Raw genomic sequence first — 21465 nt, 5'->3', positions numbered from 1 at the left:
ACTTTCCTATACGGAAAGTGATATGTCTGTAATGGAGTCAGCATGGCGCGTGCATGCATGAGCTCTGGGCCGAGGCCTCAAATGGTTTATTCTCATGTTACTAAGTTCTAGTAATAGTCTAGAATTGTGCTTCATTGTAATGAGTGTTTTCTATGCTAATTGGTTGCCTTATAGTGTCAAGTTGCACAGGGAAATACACATAGTCATTTATGGGCAGTAAAGATAGTATGTGTGTATCTTGTTTGCAAGTGTGTGGTGCAAAATAGCTTGTCCTGTTTATGATCTGACGTGTGTGTGTGTGCCTGCTAGGGGTGGAGGGTCGATACAGCATAGTATACAGCATTATATTTTGTGTGGTACGAATGCCAAATATCACAATATTGTGCATGCAACATTTATGACATTTTTTTTATGACAGTGTTACAGTGTTGGTCACTCTGTCTGCTTGACAATCCCATTTTGCTGCAATAAAAATGATTGAACTTAAATGAACAGATTGGAAACTTTCATTAGATAAACGTTTTTTTCCTTTGGGGACATCATTTGCATAAAGGTAATAAATCGCAATATTTTTTAATTTGCAATAGCATTGTATCCTGACCTAAGTATTGTGATAAAGTAGCGGTGTGTGTGTATGTGTGCGCACACGCGTGCGATCCAAACAGAACATTCTGTGCAGCACCGATAAGAAGAGCAAGGCAGTAACACTTATCATTTATTCGTTTTGAATCTTATCTTACATACAAATGTTACATAAATTGTTACTTTTATGACCCCCCCCCCCTCCCCCATCCCCGAACTCAAATTCCAACAATGTATAATCAAAAATATACAACCGAATCGAATATTTCTCTCAGTTACAGCCTATGTGTCTATGAAATCAAGTTGTCAGAGGAGAAAGCTCTACACCAACTGCAAAAAGAACCATTTCAAAACGAGCGTGAGGACTTTGCTGCCACGCCGGGATGAACAGCAGGTGTGATGTTGAGTTTATAACACCTCACAGCTGGGAAGGGGGGGCGGGGCTGGACAGAACAGGGCAGTGGGGCATCCTTTTAAGAAAAACATAACGGTGGATATAACTTCAACAGACAGATATACAAAAGAATAACACTATGATCAACAGTGTTTACAGACTGTCTACAGTATGTACTGTATGAGAGTATTATGCACAGAGGTGCGTGGCATGCTTCCTCCCCCTATGCGGCATACGATGAGGTTATTCTAATGGCTGCCCACAGCAAACCCCAATACACCTCATCATGCCCATCAGAAATGTACACAGTATCAAAGCATCACATTGGCAGGCAGCTACTGAAAAGCATGAGCAACAGATCATCCTTTTTTTTCTTCTTTTTCTTTTTTAAACTCTCTAGATTTACAAAAAGAAATGGGAAAATGCGTCCGAGTATAAAACATTCAACAGAGATAAGAAAAGGCCCGGGAATATTGATTCCAGAACCCCCACAATTAGTACAACGGTGTGGGAGTCAGTGCCACTTTGGTGACAGGACTCAATAAGCTCAGCGGTCCAAAGTGCGCTGGCCAAGGCTTCACTGAGAGAACATACATTCAAGAGTGTGCAGCAATGTTGTAAACGGCGCAGGAAGGAACGCAGCCAAATGCAACCCAGAGATGTGACATGACTGACTTACCGTGCCAAGAAAAACGTATAGTTTAGCACAGCAACACCTGAACATGTGCTAACACTGCAATCTCTTGAATATACCCCCAGATGACCATCTGCTTTGTGGTTCAGGTCTTGGGTTAGTGGGAGGGTTGGAAGCTTACTCATAATTGTCGACAGGATTCCTACACATTTTTTTTACTAAGAATGTGAATATTTACCAGCCTCCCATTTCAAATGTTACATTTTTCTGCTAAATAGCTGGTCGGAATGTCTCGATGCACTTTTCCACTGGGCACTGCTATCACGTTGGGCTTTTGTAATAAGGACATTTTTCGTTTACTTCAAAAGGTAACGAGCTATACCAATGAGCAAGTTTCACATGAACTACTTTACCAATCAAAAACCCATTTATGAAACAAAAAAAACAATGTTTCCAGAACCGTTAGAAAATGTCAAAATTTCCATAAATTTTCCACCATCTGAGTTTTTCTCTGCCCGTGGGGGAAGCCTGCGTCCATCACTTCCTGCTTCCTGAAAGCAGTCTGTGCTGGAGTGTGAGATCAGGTAGGTTACTGATAAGATCAGGTAGGTTACTGATAAGATCAGGTAGGTTACTGATAAGATCAGGTAGGTTACTGATAAGATCAGGTGGGTTACTGATAAGATCAGGTAGGTTACTGATAAGACATTTGACAGTTGATGCCAGGGAGTTGCAGGCTGCACGGCCAGAATTTGAGCCACAAATCTTTTCGCTGTAACTGATTGACACAGATAAGAACGCCTTGAAGCAGAAACAAGCCCCTGAACACTGGACTCTGCAACATCAAACTAAAATTCAAAGGCAATGAACCAAAAGGCAAGAGCTAAGAGGAAATATAAATGGGAAAAACTGCCGATTAAAAGAAAAGGGAAAAAGTATGGCCAAAAGCAAAGTGCTGGAAAGGGATTGGCTGAGAACTATGCTCATTAACCAATAGAAGAAGCTTCTCTCACTTCCCAAAATCAGAGGATTTCTATTGGAGTCTTCAAATGTCTCAACAGATGCTGCACTTTGCTGGTCTGTCACTACCAACTATTTAGGGCTGTAGCAAACCACAAAAGCCATATATGTCACCCTCCATATGCATGCACCTGGTGTCTTATGGCATATACATGCCAGATTTTTCTGTCAGAGTGATGCCTCTTCACATCATTCTGTCAGAGACATACCTCTTCAAATCATTCTGTCAGACATACCTCTTCAAATCATTCTGTCAGAGACACGCCTCTTCAAAATCAGGAGAATATGGTGATGGTATACTTAAGGCCTCGTCTTTCCCCAAATCTGTTGAAGAGCCAATGGACATACCATAAGGTGTGATGATGAAAGACAACATCTCACAGAACACCTTACAACCCGTATAGTAGTAGTGTCCTGCTTTTGTCCCAGCTTGGTAACAGCAGGACCCTAAGAGGGTAGTAAGGCACTACGTGAGACACAGCTCTGCTCTCTCCGTGTCACATTCAGACACTTGACCTTATGGCACGCGGGGGCCAAAATCCGTGTGGCGACTAAATCAGAAAAGTGGAGTTGTTGTTTATGGACTTGTCACCTCCTGCCTCCTGGAGGTATAACGAGGGAAGAAGCCCAGAGGAGCCTAGAACTCAATGCTGGAGGACGACTCTTCCATGTCGGCTCAAATCAACGCACTTATCGAGACTACAGATCACGTCTTGGCCCTTTAAAGCTTTTGGATTCTCTGAATCCAACAGCACTGTGGGGAAACTGTGCAACTGCTGTGCTTCTGTACACAATCTTAAAAACAGGTTCTCTCGGGGCTAGCCCAGATGCTAACGTAGTATAAAATCATCATGGAAGTTTGTCTCATGACGGTAGCAAACATGTTCATCAGCCTCGACGTCGACTGCTGCTTGCTCTCTCTCTCTCTCTCTCTCTCTCTCTCGGGTCTGTTTGGAGCGGTTGTTGTTGTTATCAGTGCACACTTCCTCATAGGCTGCGTCCCATAATGATGACATCTTTGGGAAAGCCCTCCATCTTGGCGACCTCAAAGCAGCCCAGCTTACTGTAGAAGTCCAACATCCTCTTATCGCTTTGACGCACCTCGCAGAACACGCCGTGCGACCCTGGAAGTGAAAGACAAAAAAAAACAGACGGAAACAAAAGCCAGTCAGCAAAAGAGGGCGGGCAGAGGGATTTTAACACCGGCATCAATTCCAGTTGACTGACTCAGTGGCCATTTTCAAAAAGAAAAATATGTAATAAAACATATCTATCTAATTGATTCCGGTTGATCTCTCTCTCCGTCTTGCTCACACACGCTTCCCGTAGTTGTAGTAATAAGTAGTGGCAACAATGGTCAAAAGCAGCAGCAAGTTAGTACTCATAGTTGATGGCTGCCACCTACCGTTGGCCTTGATGGAAGACAGCAGACAGCCCATCATGCTTTTAGCCACACTGGGGTCAGTGACCTGGGCGTGGATGTCGACCTTGATGAGAGAGGGGAAGTTGGAGAGGAACGTCTCTGGAAGACAATCGTCCTCTTCGTGGAAACTCAGCATCATCTTCTACGAGGAGGACAGATAGACAAGAGATCGTCATGTCCAACTGAATAATGGCGTGAATTCAAGAGGTGACACAATCACGCGGGTACGAAGACGATGAGGTAAGACTTAGACAGGTGCATTTGGAGTCTACCTCAGCGTCTGAGAGGTCCTTCTCACAGTCCGGTTTGAGGTATTTCTCTTGCATGAAGGGGATCCAGTTCAACTTGCACTTCTTGAGGAAGGGCCGGACGTCCACGGTACCGAGAGCGTAACCGCAGATCCCTTCCTCGTCTTCGAGCACAAAGCCGTAGTTTGGACTCAAAGTCAGGAAACCTCCTACTAACCTGTCGACACATAGTGAACATTTAGTCAGCCATATTGATTTGCACTGCAGAGAAAAGCTGCAGGCGAGGCTCTGGTGAGCAGCTACTGTGGACCAGTGTTGTAGTGCTCGAAGTCCAGGACTCGGACTCGGGACTGATTTGACTCGACTTGTACTTGAGCAGTGAGCACTGATGACTCGGACTTGGGGTCGAGCATTCATGCATTTGGACTCGGGAGTTGGTGACTCGGACGTGTTGATAGAGCCTTTTTTTATATATATAAATACCTCCGCCACAGAGTTGGCTGCCGTGGTGGAGGTATGTACCCTACCGAGTGCCCTCTAGTTGTTTTTGTTATTGTTTTGTAATAGGCCCTAATAATTTGACTCGAACTCGACTGTCTCTTTTTTGGTGATCGGGACTTGAGCACTGGGAACTCAAGACTCGATTTGGCCTTGAGATATAGTGACTTGACAACACTGCTGTGAACATTTACTAGTCTAGAATATAACTCCATGTCTTACCTGTCTCCTATGAGGTCGGGATCCTGCTCAGGGAAAGGAAGTTCTTCGATTCCTTCAGAGTACATCTCTTTGCAGATTTTATAGACAGATGTCTGCAAAAAGACAGACACAACGTATATATAATAATTGAACCCATTATGGCCTCCAACAGTGCATTTAACCTCAGATTAACCAAGCCCAGAAAATGCTACATCAAGAAGCTAGCTAAAGCTCTCTTTATTCAGCACATACATCTGACGACATACTTTCAGCAATCATACATGTAAATCATGCAGTGCTTCTAAGCATTTTTGCTTTGTGATACTCAAAAACAGGAACCCCCCCACCCCCCCCTCACACACACACACACACACAAACACCTGCATATCTCACCTGATCTCTGGGGAAGTATGGCCTTATGGAATAGATTTTGGAGGTTGGCGTTGAGGGTGGAGGTTGGTAGAAAAGATCATTTGCCCCATCTATTGGTAACAATCGCTGTGGGTAATCAAAACAGAGCGGTTCAGTTTCCAGGTGAGCAGGTGTTGTGCTGGCCTTGGCTGACTGCCTCACAGCCTATTTGCTGCAGTTGAGCTACTATCAGACCAAGGGGAAACTGGGGAAAACGGTCGCTCTGGACTGAGAAATATTGTAAAAAAAAAAAAAAAAAAAAAAAAAAAAATCATCATATACAGATGTAACATAAAATGACCCATGTCCCTTGTTGATCTGACAGTGGACCACAGCAGCAAACATCACACAACACCTTTCTGACTTTTGCTAAAAGAACAGAGGACAACAGGCAATCCACATTTCTTTGTCAAATCAAATGAATGAAAATGAGGGTAGCGCTTTGGTCTGAGTAAGGTTTTTCCTGGCTGAAGGAGATGCTCCTTTCCCTTGTGTTAAAGCATCACAATAGATTTCGCTGCGCAGGTGGCAGGACCCCCTGTTGAGAAAAGTCATGATGCGTGCGCAGAGAGACAGAGAGAACTCCAGGAACAAAGCCAAAGAGGTCAATGAGGAATAAGACTTATCAGAGATCATTCACTCATGGCGGATCGACCGATCGATCGATCGCCACTAATGAGTCTTGCTACTCTCCAAAGTTGGAGATATTATTTTTAGTGCTGGTACAATTAGTGTGTTTGTTTGTTCATAGAGTTTTCCACTTGTGAACACGCTTGCGTTCTCGCTGGCGCGGTGCGATGCGCGTGCAAAGGGATGGGGGGGGGGGGGGTTTGTGTGTGTGTGCTGTGCTTTCCTGCAAAGAAATGAGATGTCATGAAAATAAAAACCTAGCCCATGCTAGCTTGCGCTGTTGTGTGTGCTACGGAAAAGCAGCATCTCCTTTTGGGCAGCCGCTGAAAGAAATCCAAATAGAAAAGTCCATTAGAAAATGCGGCGCCAAAAACATTGGCTGTAAACTCTCTTTTTGTGTGGATGGATTTTCAGGTCACCCTTTTCCCCCTAAGACAGACGATGCCTCCCAAACTGATGAGAGATGTCGTCTAGACACTGAGGCACGTTCTCATAGCTCAGCACATGGACATCTTTGTTGTGGTACAAGGAAGGGGGATGAAACCATATTCTTTGTAGAGGCCAAAACATCACAATCAGCTCACCTTAGACAGACCAAACCCTTTCGTACCTGCGCACGCAATACATTGCCTTCTTGACTCATAACACTCTTTGATTGCTGTGAATTCAGTGCATGATTGGATACCTGGAACTCTCCTGCTAGACCTCCCCTAAAGGCCCAGGGCTCTTGGTCTCCACTAAGGAATTGTGCTGAGGACTGACTACGACACCCTGTTAGGAGCAGAGCCAAGCGGACATCGTTACCACAAGATGGGGCTCTCTGACACAAGATGATGGGGTGGGGAGATGGGGAGGAAGGGGAGGGGGGGAGTCATAGGTATCGATTAGCATAATCCAAATCAATGAATCAATTGAATTCCCAAATTCAGAAAAACGCAAGGACTTACATTATCAAAAGGAATATTTTACGATGCAATGGGGCTCAAGCAACTAAAGCTTACGTGTGCAACTCAGGGGAAATCTAATCTAATTTAGGCTTAATGCATTTTTTTGTAATACTTTTTTGTATGTTTAAAAGAATCACTTAAAAACAAATCACTTTTGACCCTGTGCTTTACACCCTGAACTTTACTAATATGTCAATGAAAAAGTGTCATGATTATGTTATGATGGTCTTGCAAGAATCTAGCTCATTCATGCAGAGGGACAATGACCAAAGAGAGGGCGCCATTTTAACACCATATAAGGACATAATGGGTGTGCCTTGATGTTTCAGTAAGTGCAAGTTGCTTCAGTTGAAGAGCATAAATATTGAGCAGGATGGTGGATATCAGAAGCCAAAAGCACACAACTCAAAGTCTAAAGCTGTAAGCTTCAGCTGCCATCACCCCACTCATCTCGCCCGCCCGTGTGAAGTCACATTGTCATGGTGTCTGCCTCGTCACATGACCAGGGAGCATGGTGTCTGCCTCGTCACATGACCAGGGAGCATGGTGTCTGCCTCGTCACATGACCAGGGAGCATGGTGTCTGCCTCGTCACATGACCAGGGAGCATGCGTCATCCAACCAGGAAGACAGAATGAGAGGTTAGTATGATCACCCCTTGTATCAGGAGGCCTCTCTCGTCTTCTCATGCAAAGCCACGACCAGGACAGCCCAGAGATGGGTTGTTACGCTGCAGGGGACCCAGCCTGGGTAGGAGGATATCTAAAACACTTGGGTTCATTGTGACTACGTATAGTAGTGCTGCTGCTAGCAAAGTTACAGCAGCTGCTTGTCACAAATTCTCTACAGCTACAAAGGTGGCATCCCGTCTCAGTCTTGAATGGCTGTGTAACAGTGGTGACGGGGACGCCCTGTCATGTGACCAGACAAACGCAGCGCGCGCGGGTATGACACCTAGCACTGTTGCTTTCAAGTATCAACCTCACCCTAATGCCTTAAGCCACTTCCTCTGATGAGAGCTGGCGCAGCACAGCACACAGATGCACCCACGGGGGGGGAGGAACTCAGAACTGGCTTCCCTCAGCATTCCCAAGTGAAATAAGGGACTAACAATTCATTGCTTCTCAGTGGATACTTCCAAATGAATGATCTACCAAGCCTGCTTAGTCTTCTCGATGCAGTCACCGTTAGGCAGCAGACTTACAACTCTTGGTCTTGCTTGGTCCAACCAAACATCTGTGCTAGGCTTAGCACACTGACCATAACTATTCACCTTATGTAGCCACGCCCATTTGACCCGGTTGTGTGGTCGTGTGATGACTTCCGGCAAAAAAAAAGAAAAAGAAAAATGACGGCTGCTCCAATATAATCTAACTCTGAATTAACTAATAATTTAGCCAATTGTATGTAACATATATAATATATAATAAAAGCAAACGGCAATGTCTAAGAATGCAATGCCATGTAACTGGCTCGTTAATTCTCGCATTCCAGGGAATTACGCTAACGTCTGCAGGTCTTATAGACGTAAATGGCTCGAGCTGCGCTCGGAGGAGAGAAAACCATCTGAAGCTTTCTTTGTTGGAGTCCAGGTATGTTTTACAAGAAAGTGCTCGTCATCGTCGACGATAACGTTATCTGACCTGGCTAGCAGTGGATACTCCGCTTGCTTGCTGTGTACCGAGCTCAAGGTAGTAGGCTACGTTCTTTGTTTTACCCCCTGCACTGTCCGCTACAAAAACAACTCTCTTCTTCTGACGTTCTTTTGGAAGTGTTAACACGACCCGGAAGAATTTGGCCCGCCCCCCGCGCCTGAACATAAGGTGAATAGAGTTAAAGCTGTCTGTGAGAAGAATGACGATCATGTGTCACGGTCAAATGTCAAAAGCCAGGTGTGAGTTCTCCTGAGTAGGTGCATCGGGGCTGGTCTGAGCCATCTCTACTGTATGAGCCTACTGATAGAAACAAATGACAAGTTAGAGAGAAGCTGTCAGAGAGAAACATTTGGGAGTTAAGACTTATCACTCAAAGCTAAATCGCTGCGCAGAATGTGACTTCATCCGGAGGGGAACCGTGTTCTTTAGATATTCTGAATATCATGTCATATCCATAATAATAACAAAAATAGCGATATGGTGATTTTGTGTGTGACTGTCTCTGAGACTGACTATGGTCAGTATTCCCAGATCCAATCACACTATTGCTATACTTCTAATGTGTAGGGGGTAAATAAGGGCCCTGTGTTCTCATGTGTAGGGAGGGGTAAGGGCCCTGTGTTCCTGCTCATACATACCAAGCCACTGGACAAAAGACTTGACCAGAGAAATGATGCTCTTGATGTCCCAGATGTACGGGTACAGGTCGTACAGGATGCTTCGGTTGGGCGAGTTGGTCAGACGTGTGAACATGTGGATGACGGAGCAGCAGATCTCCTCAAACTGCTCGGCCCTAGATTGCCACTCTGCCACCTGCGGCGCAAAACAGTGATTGGAAATGAGGGGAAAAAGTTGTGGAGAAAAAACCAGTTGGAATACGAGTACAAGGAAATAACGGGGCGACGGAGGGGCGACGGCCTAATCCGGTGATTCCCAAAGTGTGGCCCGTGGAGGTACTGCATGGAAACCAAAGTGTGGCCCGTGGAGGTACTGCCTGGAAACCCATCCTGGATCCTATGAAACTAGAAGACATCCATTGGCACCAACCATGTCCTGCTAGCTTGTCGGGAAGAGGGCTAAATAACGCTGCAAATGTAGGCTAAATCTTGGTGAGGGAAAAACGATTTCAAAGGGGTCCCTTGACCTCTCACCTCCAAGATATCTGAATGAAAATGGGTTCCAATGAGTCTCCCGTTTACAGATAAGGTAGCATTTTTCACAGCATTCATAGATTGTGGACTGATTTTTTTTTCCTGTAGTTTTCTCAACGAATGTGTTCTGATGACTAAGCGAGGAGAAAATGTTGGCAATCTGGCATGTCATGCTCTGTTTGTTTTTTTAGATCTTTTTTTTAGCCTTTTTGCCTTTATTAGATAGGACAGTAGGCAGACAGAAAAGGTGGGGAGAGAGAGAGGGGATGACATGCGGCAAAGGACCTCGGGTCGGATTCGAACGCGCGTCGGTCGCGCGAAAGAGCGAACCTCCGTGGTACGCGTGCTACCAGGTGAGCCTCAAAAGCACGTTCACATGCTCTGTTAACAGAATAAAAAAATATCGGGATATAGTTCATCTGAAGTCTCATGTGTTGATCAGAGTTGTGATTAACACATTCACTGCCAGCCGTTTTTCAATACTGTAGTTAGCTTCTGCCAAGGTTTTTTTTTGAGGATTCTGGCTCATCTTTCAAGAGCCGAGGATTCGTTTCTGTTAGGATTTTGTGAACACACAATATCTCAAAAGAACTAATAGAATGTGTGCTTTCTCTGTCTAAAAGAGTTAGTTTGTAGAGTTAGTAGTTATGTAAGCATTAGCAGTTGAATACAGCATGGTTTCAGCATCTGAAAATTTATTCTGAGATAAACGGCTTTTTGTGAAATTCGATAGAACAGTCACTTTAACCATTCATTTTTGGCATCAGTAAGACGTCAGACATCTAAACAATAGTTTTGAACAGTAATTTCCTCCATAACAGCAGGAAACACCCCTCTCCTTCAAACTCCTCCCTCCGTGTGTGTTCTTCTTGGCTGCAGCGGGCGTGTCACAAGCTCGTTTCTGTTGCTGCTGTAACCTCGCGTCACCAGGCTCACTGCTTTGCTGCTGCTGTGCCTGTCTGCTGGCGGCCGCTGGGCAAGTGTGGATGGGCTGCTCGTTTCTTGGGGTTCTGAGAGCTTTGATGAAGCTTTTGCGATTCTGGTCTTATTTATGCTGCGTGTTTCAAAGTGTGTTCCACCCGTAATCTATTATGCAAATTTGCAAAACCCCACCGCCAGCTCCCAAGCGCGAAAGTGAAAGCGTTTTTGCCAATCCATTTTCATGAGAATGGCTTCCTCACACTGCTTTTTGCTTGCCTTCCTCTAGTCTGGAGAACACTGTCGCCACTTAGTGGGTCGGTGGAATGGGTTGTACACGTTCGGTGGCTCCAATATTTTTATAGGAGACGTGGGGAGCGTTGATCCACGTCCCACCGTCAAAAAAAAAAAAAAAAAATTTTAAGCCGAGATATCTCGTCATTGGCAGTCAACCGTTGGATTTTGTAAGCCGAGATATCTCGTCAATGGCAGTGAACGTGTTAAAAGGGTTGGGTGGGCCACGGAAGATTTTCACATTTCAAAGTGGGCCGTGGCATTTTACGTGGCTGGGCTTAATGGCTGGGCTAATCTATTTACTCAATACACAGTTACTACAACATGAAGCTCGTTATGTTTCATCTCCCGTCACAAGCACACCACCCAATGGGCAGTATAGGTAGTACAAATCCACCATTTTGTTTTGTAGTGCCTAGCACCATCCCCAGGCCTGAATAAGTTCCCTGTCAATAATGGCTCATTTCCACCACATTTTACTGCCCTGTACAGCTCGTCACCACTCGGCTCTAATCGTATCAGCCCTATGGACGTTTTGCTTCCACCGCGGATCATCTGCCCCCACCCACCCCCGCCCACAGCTGGTCGTCTAAAAATAGCGACCGCATATCTGTCCTTCGGCTATAACATAACGTTACAATTAAATCCATCCACAGAACTTTTAAACTGTTTATGAAATACTGGTGCCTCTAAATGACCTACAGTGTACATGGGCAAATGTGACAATCGGCCAAGAGAATGATATCACAGGCATGCGCTGCGCTGTGCGGGGACGGGAGAGGCGCAACAGAGTGAAGCCTCTACCCCGCAGCCTCTCACCAGGCAAGACCGGGGCTTCCAAACACCCACTGCGGCCTAGCGGAGCGCTGCAGCCTCCACTCAGCTACAGAGCTCCCTGAGCGAGCAGCGGACTTTTTTCTCAGACAATTGAACACCCGCCACGATTTTATTTCACCGGAGGTGAAGGCAGCGACACAAAATACTGATGGAAATATACATAACAGAAGATAAGGTAAGACCACTAAACTGGTATGCAGCCGCCAGCATTGCATTGACAGTCAGTAGACAGAGTAAACACGATTCTCTCTGACCAATCAGTAGCCATCAGAGTTTTACGTCACCATTTGGGACCTACTCGCCAGCCCGAAGTACCCCGACGAGGCAGGGACCAAAAGTAGCACGACTCGGCCTCGAATCAAACCGAGCTGGGCCGGTTTTTGACGGTGGGATGAGACCAAAAGTCGAGTCGAGCGGAGCGGGACCGCGCTACTAGCTGCTGTGGAATTGGGCCATAATGGAACAGTTCTAGCAATTCGCTTGGGAAGTTCTTGGTTATCTGGGACCCGTTTCTGGCCTATTTGGTCGAGGTTAATAGCGATACGTGACTCGCCTAACTGACCTCTCATGGACCCTTTACGCGGGATCCCACGGACATCTCTTGCAGGCACATAGGCACCAAGCCAAGCTGTAGTATTGGAATGTGAATTATATGTTTGTTTTGTTTTTCTTTCTTTCTGTGTCTGAGCCCTTTGTCCTTCACGTTTTGAAAATTGCAAAATAAAATATTTAAAAAAAATATATAATAATGTAACAGTTCTCTCAGGGAGGGATGAGGCTCAAACCCACCTTCTCTGGCTCCTCGCCCTCACAGTTGACACTGACGATGCTGCTGTTGGCCCTCAGCCAGTTGAACTCCTTCAACATGTGCACAGCCTTGGGTCCGTGCTCGTAGGGCAGGTAGAAGAGCTCCGCCAGCAGACCCAGGTCCTCCAGCGTGAGGGGCTCTGCTGTGAACAGGGGCGTCTCATCGGGCCCAGGAACAAACAGATCCTGAGGAAACTAAAAAAACAAGCCATCGTGGGACTTTCTAGCGGAAAGGCGTTTTTGTATTCAACTGCAGTGGATGCACACATGGGTGGGGAATCACCAGGTGCCCGACAACACGATATTATCACGATAGTTAAGTCACGATACGACAGTATTGCAATATGCTTAGTATTGCGATATATTGAGTACTGTGATATATATCACTTCAATCATTGTTATTGCAGCATAATTGCCATGCAGACAGACTGACCAACACCGTCATAAAAGTTGCATGCACCTGATAATTTATATTATAAAATATTGCAAGCACATGTGGCACCTGTTTGAGCAGCTCATCTGTTTGCATGGGAGCGATATCACTTCCACAGTCTTCCTGGATGCACTCCTCAGGAGACTTGAACTCTGCCAGGCTCTCCTTGTCTGTATCCATGGGCTTGAGGTCCTCAGCCATCTTGTCGGCCAGGATGACAACGTGTTTGCCCTCTGCGTCAGCCTCGGCTTCTGTCTCGTCCAGCTTCTCCACCACCATCTCCATGGGTTCCTCATCGGAATCTTTCTTCTCCACCTCCACAACAGACGGGAACAATGTCAAAAATAATTCTCATAACCTTTTCCACAGATGCACACAGAAAATATTTTGTCGAGACCCACAGCGCATGGGGAGGGGAGGAGAGGGGAGGGGGGAAGGGATCCAGAAATTGGGGGGAGAAAGTCTCTTTTATTTATTTACTATATTAATTGCGTACTACCCAATAAAGAACAGACATTATTTGTAGAGCTGCAATGATTCATCGATTACCGGTAGTCGAATCGACAGAAAATTAATCGACAACTATTTTGATCATCGATTAATCGTTTTGAGTACAATTTTAAGAGAAAATGTCAAAATTCTCTGATTCCAGCTTCTTAAATGTGAATATTTTCTGGTTTCTTTACTCCAGTATGACAGTGAACTGATATTATCTTTGAGTTGTGGACAAAACAAGACATTTGAGGGCGTCATCTTGGGCTTTGGGAAACACTGATCGTCATTTGTCACCATTTTCTGACATTTTATAGACCAAACAATTAATCGATTAATCGAGAAAATAAACGTCAGATTAATCAATTATGAAAATAATCGTTAGTTGCAGCCCTAATTATTTGTAGCCAAATGTTTTCTCAAGTGTGCGGTACACTGTGGCCAAGTGTAATATCACACAGGTACAGAGTGAACAATGTCACACCTGTACAGGTACAGAGTGAACAATGTCACACCTGTGTGATTGAGCAGAAGTTGCGCAGAGTACAGTGCAGTGGCTGTCTATGGGGTGTTTAAAGCTCACCTCCTCCTCCTCCTGCTGCTGCCCTCTTTTGACCATGGGGTGTGCGTCTGGGTCGGGGCAGAGGGAGGGCAGGGCTGGAGACATGACGGGCTGCTGGAACACAGTGGTGACTGTCGTAGGGGAGCAGAGAGGGGGGGCACTCAGGGACAACACGTCTATGGTTGAGTTCTGGGCACCGCTGTGAGGGACCTGTCGACCTGGAAGACAAGAGCAGAGCCTCATGGCGCGGTGTTCCCTCACCTAACGTAAAAATAGCATTTTAAGACGATCCATGAAATATTATGAGCCTGTTTTCAAGATGCCAGAAAAGCCATGAGCATGGAGCTGTGACACTCACAGCACAACACACAGACACAACACAGGCCGTATGGGAGGTAAGGATGGGGGCTACTCTTACTGTTGTATTGGTGAGGCACGCCAAACTCCACCAGCCACTCTGTGAGGGCCAGTTTAAGGGCGAGCTGAGGACTGTACAGCAGGTCTGTCTCCAGCTCCTCGTCGCTGCCCTCGTTCTCCAACTTATGTATCCCAATCTGGATGGACACGGTGCTGTCCTCACCATCCGCTGGGAAGGGGACAGAGGAGGAGGAGAGAGAGAAAAAATGACAGCATTAATATACAGTCCTATTACTATACCAGATGATGTGTGGCACAACCTCATACTGTTTGAACAAACCACTTAAAGAGAGATCACACTCTGTCCACATTATATATACAGTATATACTGTATATATATATATATATATATATATACACATATATTAGGGGTGCACCGATTGATCGGCAAGCAAACTGTATCGGCCGATTTTGACCTCAAATATGCGATCGGCTGATTGCCGATATTTTTTTTATAAAAAAAAAAGAAAAAAAAGCCCTATCACTAATCAGGCTTTCCAACGATATAAAATACAATGCCAATTGGTATTATTAAAGGGGAGAAATAATTGACCGAAATAACGTTTCCAAACTTTTTTTGAGGATCGGTGATCGGTAATCGGTCGATGATCGGTTGGGCAGATATTTCCCATAGGCGATCGGTAATCGGTGATCGGTGGCAAAAAACGTGATCGGTGCACCCCTAATATATAGATATATACACACACACACACAAATTATAATATGGGTTTGTAAACATTCCCATCATACTTACTCATAACCACATCCTTGCGCACCCCGTTCATGTTGGACTTGTACCAGGTGGCCAGGGTGTGGATGGGAACAAAGTTGGACTCAAACTCGCAGTTGGGGTTGGTGAGGACTCCCTTCAACCTAGGGATGAGCTCGGTGGTGCGGCCCTTGTATGGACCCAGGAAGAGCCTCTTCTGGTCATAATCGTTGGCATGGATGTTGTCCCAGATCACCGGGGATCTTCTCAGGATCTTAGTCACCTCCTCAATAGACTCCACTGTGATATCTTTGGACACCACCTTGGGCCCTGGAGAAAGGACACCACACACAGGGATCTATCATGTGAATCTTTGAGGCCATTTACACCTGGCGTTAACATGTGTTTTCTGTGATCAGATTGCAATCAGATTGTGTTTTATCACTTAAAGGTCCCAATTCGTGCAGCTGTAACCTCTTAAAAACGTGTGTCTCTGGTCCATAAAACATGATTCTGGATTAATCTGTCGAAAATATAGCAAACCCGTTTGTTGTGACGGAGTTCTCACTCCCTCTTCTGGTTGCTTCCCAAGAACGGCTTGTTTCTATAATATATTCAGAACTAACAGTTCCCATTGGCCGCTGAGGGAGAGCCCGCCCCAGGCTCCCAGTGGCCAATCAGATTAGCGTCTGTGGACCAGCACGCTAGGTTGCGAGTTATCGTTAACTAAACGGTACGCTAAAGAGGACATCTCAAAATGCCTAGACTTACCGAATGCACCTCTGCAGTTGCTGGATCACGTACAGTTGGCGTCGCTCCAGCTAGAAGTGTTAATTTTGTGGCTATAGACTAAATAGTGCAGGTAGCTTGTGTGAGAGAGACCCGCGTAGTATGCAGGAGGAAGCTAGTGACGTCCCGATTCCCCCAGATTCCCCTCTGGGCAAACGAAGCGTTTGGGGGTGTGGCTTGGAGGAGACTGCAGAGGGACGCTGGATAGGGACAAATCCAACTGTGGCAGTTCTGAGCGTGTGACCACTCATTACAGGGAGGGCTGACAGCAGTATATATGCATTTACAAGTAAAAACAGCTTTTGCACGGAATGGGACCTTTAAAAGTACAGGTGTAAACACCCCCAAAACGCATTGAAGCAGGATTGCAATCTGATCGGCCAAACCACCTCCGGAGGTGGTCAGGGATGCATTGTGTACACATTGAACACAAGTGTAAATGCAATGTGTCCTCTCAATCTGGATACAGCAACTTTATGCGGATTGAGAGGACAACCATTTCTGCAATCTGATTGCAGAAAACACCTGTTAACGCCAGGTGTAAATGGCCTCTTTGACTCCAAGTCATGAACACTAATGTGCATATGGTTAGTAATAATAATGCTGTTGGCCAACTGCCAATAGATTGCGTCTAGGGCTGGGAAATCTGGGAATCCATCAGTTAATTAATATATATATATATAATTTCACAGTAGCAAGTAGTATCAAAACTTCTTCAGTCAAATGATACCTGCATTCAATCATTTTGTACACGGATCTAGAAAAAAAAACTCTTTATTTGGTTTTGCTCACAGCCAATCACCACAAGTCTTCTTAGATGTAATGCAACGTGTGATTGGCCCACTCCCACAGCAGCTACAACTCATACAGTCTGTGGTGGTGAAGTCGAAGTGTGTCACATGTGACAGAGAGTTGGTAGTTTGGCGCCGAAAAAGGTATCGAATCGAGTTCTCTATTGGTATCGGTATCAGTGTAAGGGGACCGGTCCGGTAGGTGCCGGTATCGTAATTTTTTTAAACGATACTCTGCCCTAATAGCGTCAGACTCACCTGTCCATAGGATCTCAATGCCGGGCAGCAGCTTCTCTCCTATTGTGTGGAGGTAGGGAGACTGAGCGACATTTGGGTAGCAGAATGTTCCACAGTACTCTGGATTTCAGGGAAAGAGAGAACATCTATACATAAAACAAGTCGAGTCGCCTTCGGGGCAACCAATTAGAATGTGTGACGGACACACTGAGGCAGGCGAGGCAGTGAGCAGCTTACCTGTGGGACAGAAGAGGAAGGTCTCTGGCTCTCCCAGGTACTGGAAGATCTCATTGGTGATGGACACCTGCGTGTGAGCGAATGAGCTGAACACCTCTTTGTCAGCGGGGCACATGTTGTGGTCGATATCGTCAAACAGTAAGGCAAAGGACTTGCAGCCAAAGTGCGAAACCTGAGGGAGAGAGTAAGGAGGGCGGGGATGATGAAATCAAGACAATTCATATACGATGACACTGGGTGGAAGAGGCATGCAACCTTCTACATGTAGATTGTGTCATTACACTTTTTTTTTATTATAGTATTGTGGTCGAAAATGTTGCCATGCCTGATCAAGCTTCCTCTTGAGTGTAGCAACCTCTTTCTGATTGGAGAAGGTGATGTCGAGTCCTGGAGAAATGGCATAGATGAACTCTATCCCATGATCCTTAGCAGCGCTGATCAGAGTCATAAGTTGCTCTAAGAGAGTTGGAGAAATCAATCAATCACTGGAATGTACTGCTTTGCAGCGATAATGATTATTATTATTATTATATATATATATATTTTTTTTTTACATTTCAGTCATGTTTAAAACTTTTTTTTATCACCATTTGATCCAATTGTACTTGGCTAATTTCGCCCTGTTGTCCCGGTTGTTTGCTCCACCCCCTCTCTGGATCAGGGGAGAGCTGTAGACTAGCACATGCTTCCTCCGACACATGTGCAGTCGCCAGTCGCTTCTTTCCACCTGACAGCGAGGGGTTTCACCGGCAGGACGGAGCATGTGAGAGGATCACGCTATTCCCCCCAGTTCCCCCCCCCGACCGACCAGAGGAGGCACTAGTGCAGCGACCAGTACATACACTCCTAATCTGTCTTCCCACCCACAGACACGGCCAATTGTGCCTGTATGGACGCCCGACCAAGCCGGAGGCAACACGGCGGCTCGAACCTGCGACCCTGGTGTTGGTAGGCAGGGAATCTACCGGACGCCCACAGTCATGTTTAAAACTGAGTGTGCCAGCTGCCTTTTAATTGAGGAAAGCAGTCATCATTGCCCTCACCCCAAGATAACGGAGATAATCCCAAACTCTTTAGTGGACATAAAACAATAAAAACACCTCACCTGCTTCTTCCACCGAGTACAACTCCCTCCAGAACATTCTGTGTTTGTAGTCATCTTTGGGCGCATAAAGGTATGTATTCAGTCCCCATTTCTGCTGCCTGTGAAAGACAGTGTGGTAAAAGCTGTATTATGTCACTTTCACGTAACTATGATCATGTCACTCAAAATGTCACTTGATTGACGATTTGATGTTATTGGTATAATAATAAAACAAAAAAAATATGATCCTACCTCCTGAACAACTCTTTCCTTTGCTCCATTGTCCATGGTCGACCATAAAAGCCTGGAACAAACAACACAAGCAGTTTCAATCAACGTCCTGTATGTTCAGCTGCCCAACTGCTTCAACTGGCCATTTACCCCCCAGCCAGGTGTGAGCTGGTGCTGGGATGTGTTTAGGATGCCCACCGCCGTTATACACATGGCTCTCCAAGAATGGCTGGATATTTTTGTACCCATCATGAATCCAAAAGGTAAATTCATTCAGAATGTCAACCTGCACCGTGCTCTTTAAGGCGAAACACAGCTTTTATTTTTCCTGCAACACTGTCTCAGTGCAGCTGTCTTTAATGCTATAATGTGTACAATGTTAACTGTAGTAGTGCAACATACAATTCACATCCTGTAAGATTACAGAAACACAAAGGATGATATGTTATTTTGTAGATATTGTGAATATCGTTTAATGAGGAAACAAAAAAGGCATTGGGAAGCCATCTTGGTCGGTAAGGACTTTTAATAATATACTTCCAAAAAGTTTTTCCGTGGATATAGGGGACGAATAAGTAGATGGTAGCTCGTCCACAGGTGTGGGTGTAGTCAAGGTTTTTCGCTTTAAGAAGTTCATGCCTCTCTCCAGGGAAGGGAAGGCTTCTTGGACACCAACCTCTGTCCTTCATCTCCTCTGTCGTGGTGCATCTGTTGTTGGAGGTAACGGTCAGTGTGAAGTTTTCAGTTCCTCTATCTGCCTGTATCTTCTGCCCCAGGGGTTGATCTCAGGTCCTGGTAGAGGTCCTTGTTGTCTTGTTGCAGTTCAGCTTTCTCCTTCTGCAGTACCTCAAACCTCCTCCTTTCTCTGTTCAGCATTTTATTGTGCTCCTTGGTGTCCTGCTCTCAGATTCTCTCTCTCATGACCATTTCTTGGACAAGGTTGCATAATCCTCCCTGCTGCTGCGTGGCAGCCTGACATCACTCACTGATGACATCACAAGTGCTGTCGAGTGACCAGACATTGAGACGTCATCAGTGAATCACAATTGCTCGAGATTGCAGACCAGAATCACAGACAGAGCCCACTTACCTTCACTGATGACATCATCGAATGCTCGAGTGACATCACTGATGATGTCATAGACATGATATCACAATTGCTTGAGTGACATGTCATAGACAGTGACATCATCAGTGAGTGACGTCCCAATTGGTGGGACAAAAATGTAAACAAACAGCCTACTTCTTCCCTTTTATGATGATGATGATGAGTTGAAAAACCTTTGTTTATGAATAAAAAACATTGCATAATTGAAATTAATCAGAAATTCAAGAGCCCCATCATCTGGATTTCTATAGTAATAACAGATAATAATACTGAAGGAGTAGACAGAATTAGCAGCCTCAAAGACTAGAATAAGAATAGAAAAAGAATAAGGGAGAAATTGTTTCTGTATTGTTTGCAAAAGGTACAAGACATATCAAGGTGACAGCCAGCATTTTGGGAGATTGGCTGGCTTCCAGTGTGGCTAATTAATACATTGTCAGGGCATGACTCAGACACATTATGGAATATCTAAAAATGACAAAATACACTGGAGGGGAGGGGGGGGCTTAAAAAAATGTTTTTTTTTATTAATTTGTCAACCACTCCTCGCCCCTTACAAATGATTCACCAGGCATCTGCCAAAAACAAAACAACCTTCGTCCCCCACCAACTACGACCGCTGCAAATATGACACTGCATTGCATTTGTAGAATGTATACAAATCATCTCATCTGTGTGCAATATTAACGTAACGTTACCTTCCACGACCCCGCTGATGAATTTTCTGTGGTCCGTCGCTTCGACTGCAATGCTGGGCTCGTCCACCGGGCCGGGGGCCTCGGCGGCACAAGCCTCTCCTCCGGAGCCTGGGCTGGGGCTCGGCTCGCCCTCCACTTGAGACGCGTCCAGCGTCTTATCTTTTTGAACCATTGTTTACGATTTTCTCCAGTAAAAGTGATGCGATGTAGAAGAAAGTGGTTTTTACAAACGGAGACCTGCGCAAACCAGCCAGGCAGGAGGAGGCTAGTCGTAGTGGGCCATTCCACCTAGCAAAGCGACAGGGATGAAATCGCGTCAATAATATTTGGTCTGTGGAGCAGCTAGCTCACGATGTTAGCAAGTCTGTGTATCCAACCTTGTCGGCAATTTACTCGCGGCTCCTGCAAGACGTGATTTTTAGATTATCAACGGCTAATTTGGCACCTCGTCTCTGCTGGTTAAATATGTAAACATAAACAACACATTCGGTCGTTTTTGTCCGCTCGTTATCGTTCTGGTAAATGTTGCCCTAGTTTCGTCAGTTCTTCCTGTTTACACCGAATGCGCATGCTCACGAGACTAGATAGAACCAGTAAGAACTGGATCTGTGTGACCAAACAGCAAAGATGTTACAGTGGAGAAAAGATAGGCAACACATCCCCAGCAATTTGCGTAGAGGTCTTACAAACTGAGAAAAGAATCACATACATACATAAATACATGCATACATATACATACCTACATACATATTATGCATACATACACATATGGTTGCCAGGGCTAATGTGTGTGGGGGCTCGGGCACGATACATACACATATCTGCAGCCTCGGCTCACCCACAGTGTGGCCACAGCGCACAATCACCTCGATTGACATGGAGGTGCATTTTCCCAACTTCGCATCACTGATGACATCACTGTCACTGATGATGTCACAATGCCTATGACATCATCAGTGATGTCTTGAGATGATTTTGGTCAATAATGATGTCACTGATGACATCAACATCATTATTGACCAAAATCA

At 45.3% G+C, this 21465-nt stretch overlaps 1 protein-coding gene across 1 annotated transcript; it reads right to left on the bottom strand.

The window, feature by feature from the left end:
- Positions 1–1042: 1042 nt before the first annotated feature.
- Positions 1043–20977, bottom strand: oga (O-GlcNAcase). Its single transcript, XM_083658498.1, has 18 exons — positions 20438–20977; positions 18653–18704; positions 18422–18519; positions 17642–17772; positions 17317–17488; positions 17101–17199; positions 15308–15592; positions 14555–14722; positions 14158–14354; positions 13152–13397; positions 12632–12844; positions 9281–9455; positions 6727–6812; positions 5394–5498; positions 5022–5113; positions 4326–4518; positions 4036–4195; positions 1043–3754 (listed from the first exon to the last, which is right to left on the bottom strand). The coding sequence occupies exons 1-18, from the start codon at positions 20607–20609 to the stop codon at positions 3618–3620; spliced, it is 2781 nt and encodes a 926-aa protein (XP_083514624.1). The 5' UTR covers positions 20610–20977; the 3' UTR covers positions 1043–3617.
- Between the last annotated feature and the right edge of the window lie 488 nt (positions 20978–21465).

Source organism: Poromitra crassiceps (genome assembly GCF_964638095.1).
Source record: "Poromitra crassiceps genome assembly, chromosome: 22".
Taxonomy (NCBI): Eukaryota; Metazoa; Chordata; class Actinopteri; order Beryciformes; family Melamphaidae; genus Poromitra; species Poromitra crassiceps.
Note: the sequence above shows the minus strand (reverse complement) of the source record. Positions and strands in the feature narration are given on the sequence as shown.

Excerpts from the sequence above, each read along its gene's own strand:
- oga (XM_083658498.1), bottom strand. The coding sequence starts at position 20,609 with ATGGTTCAAAAAGATAAGACGCTGGACGCGTCTCAAGTGGAGGGCGAG. Across the intron at positions 14,723-15,307 it reads GCGCAAGGATGTGGTTATGA|CGGATGGTGAGGACAGCACC; the intron begins GTAAGTATGATG and ends TCCCCTTCCCAG. Across the intron at positions 5,499-6,726 it reads GTCTAGCAGGAGAGTTCCAG|CGATTGTTACCAATAGATGG; the intron begins GTATCCAATCAT and ends GATTACCCACAG.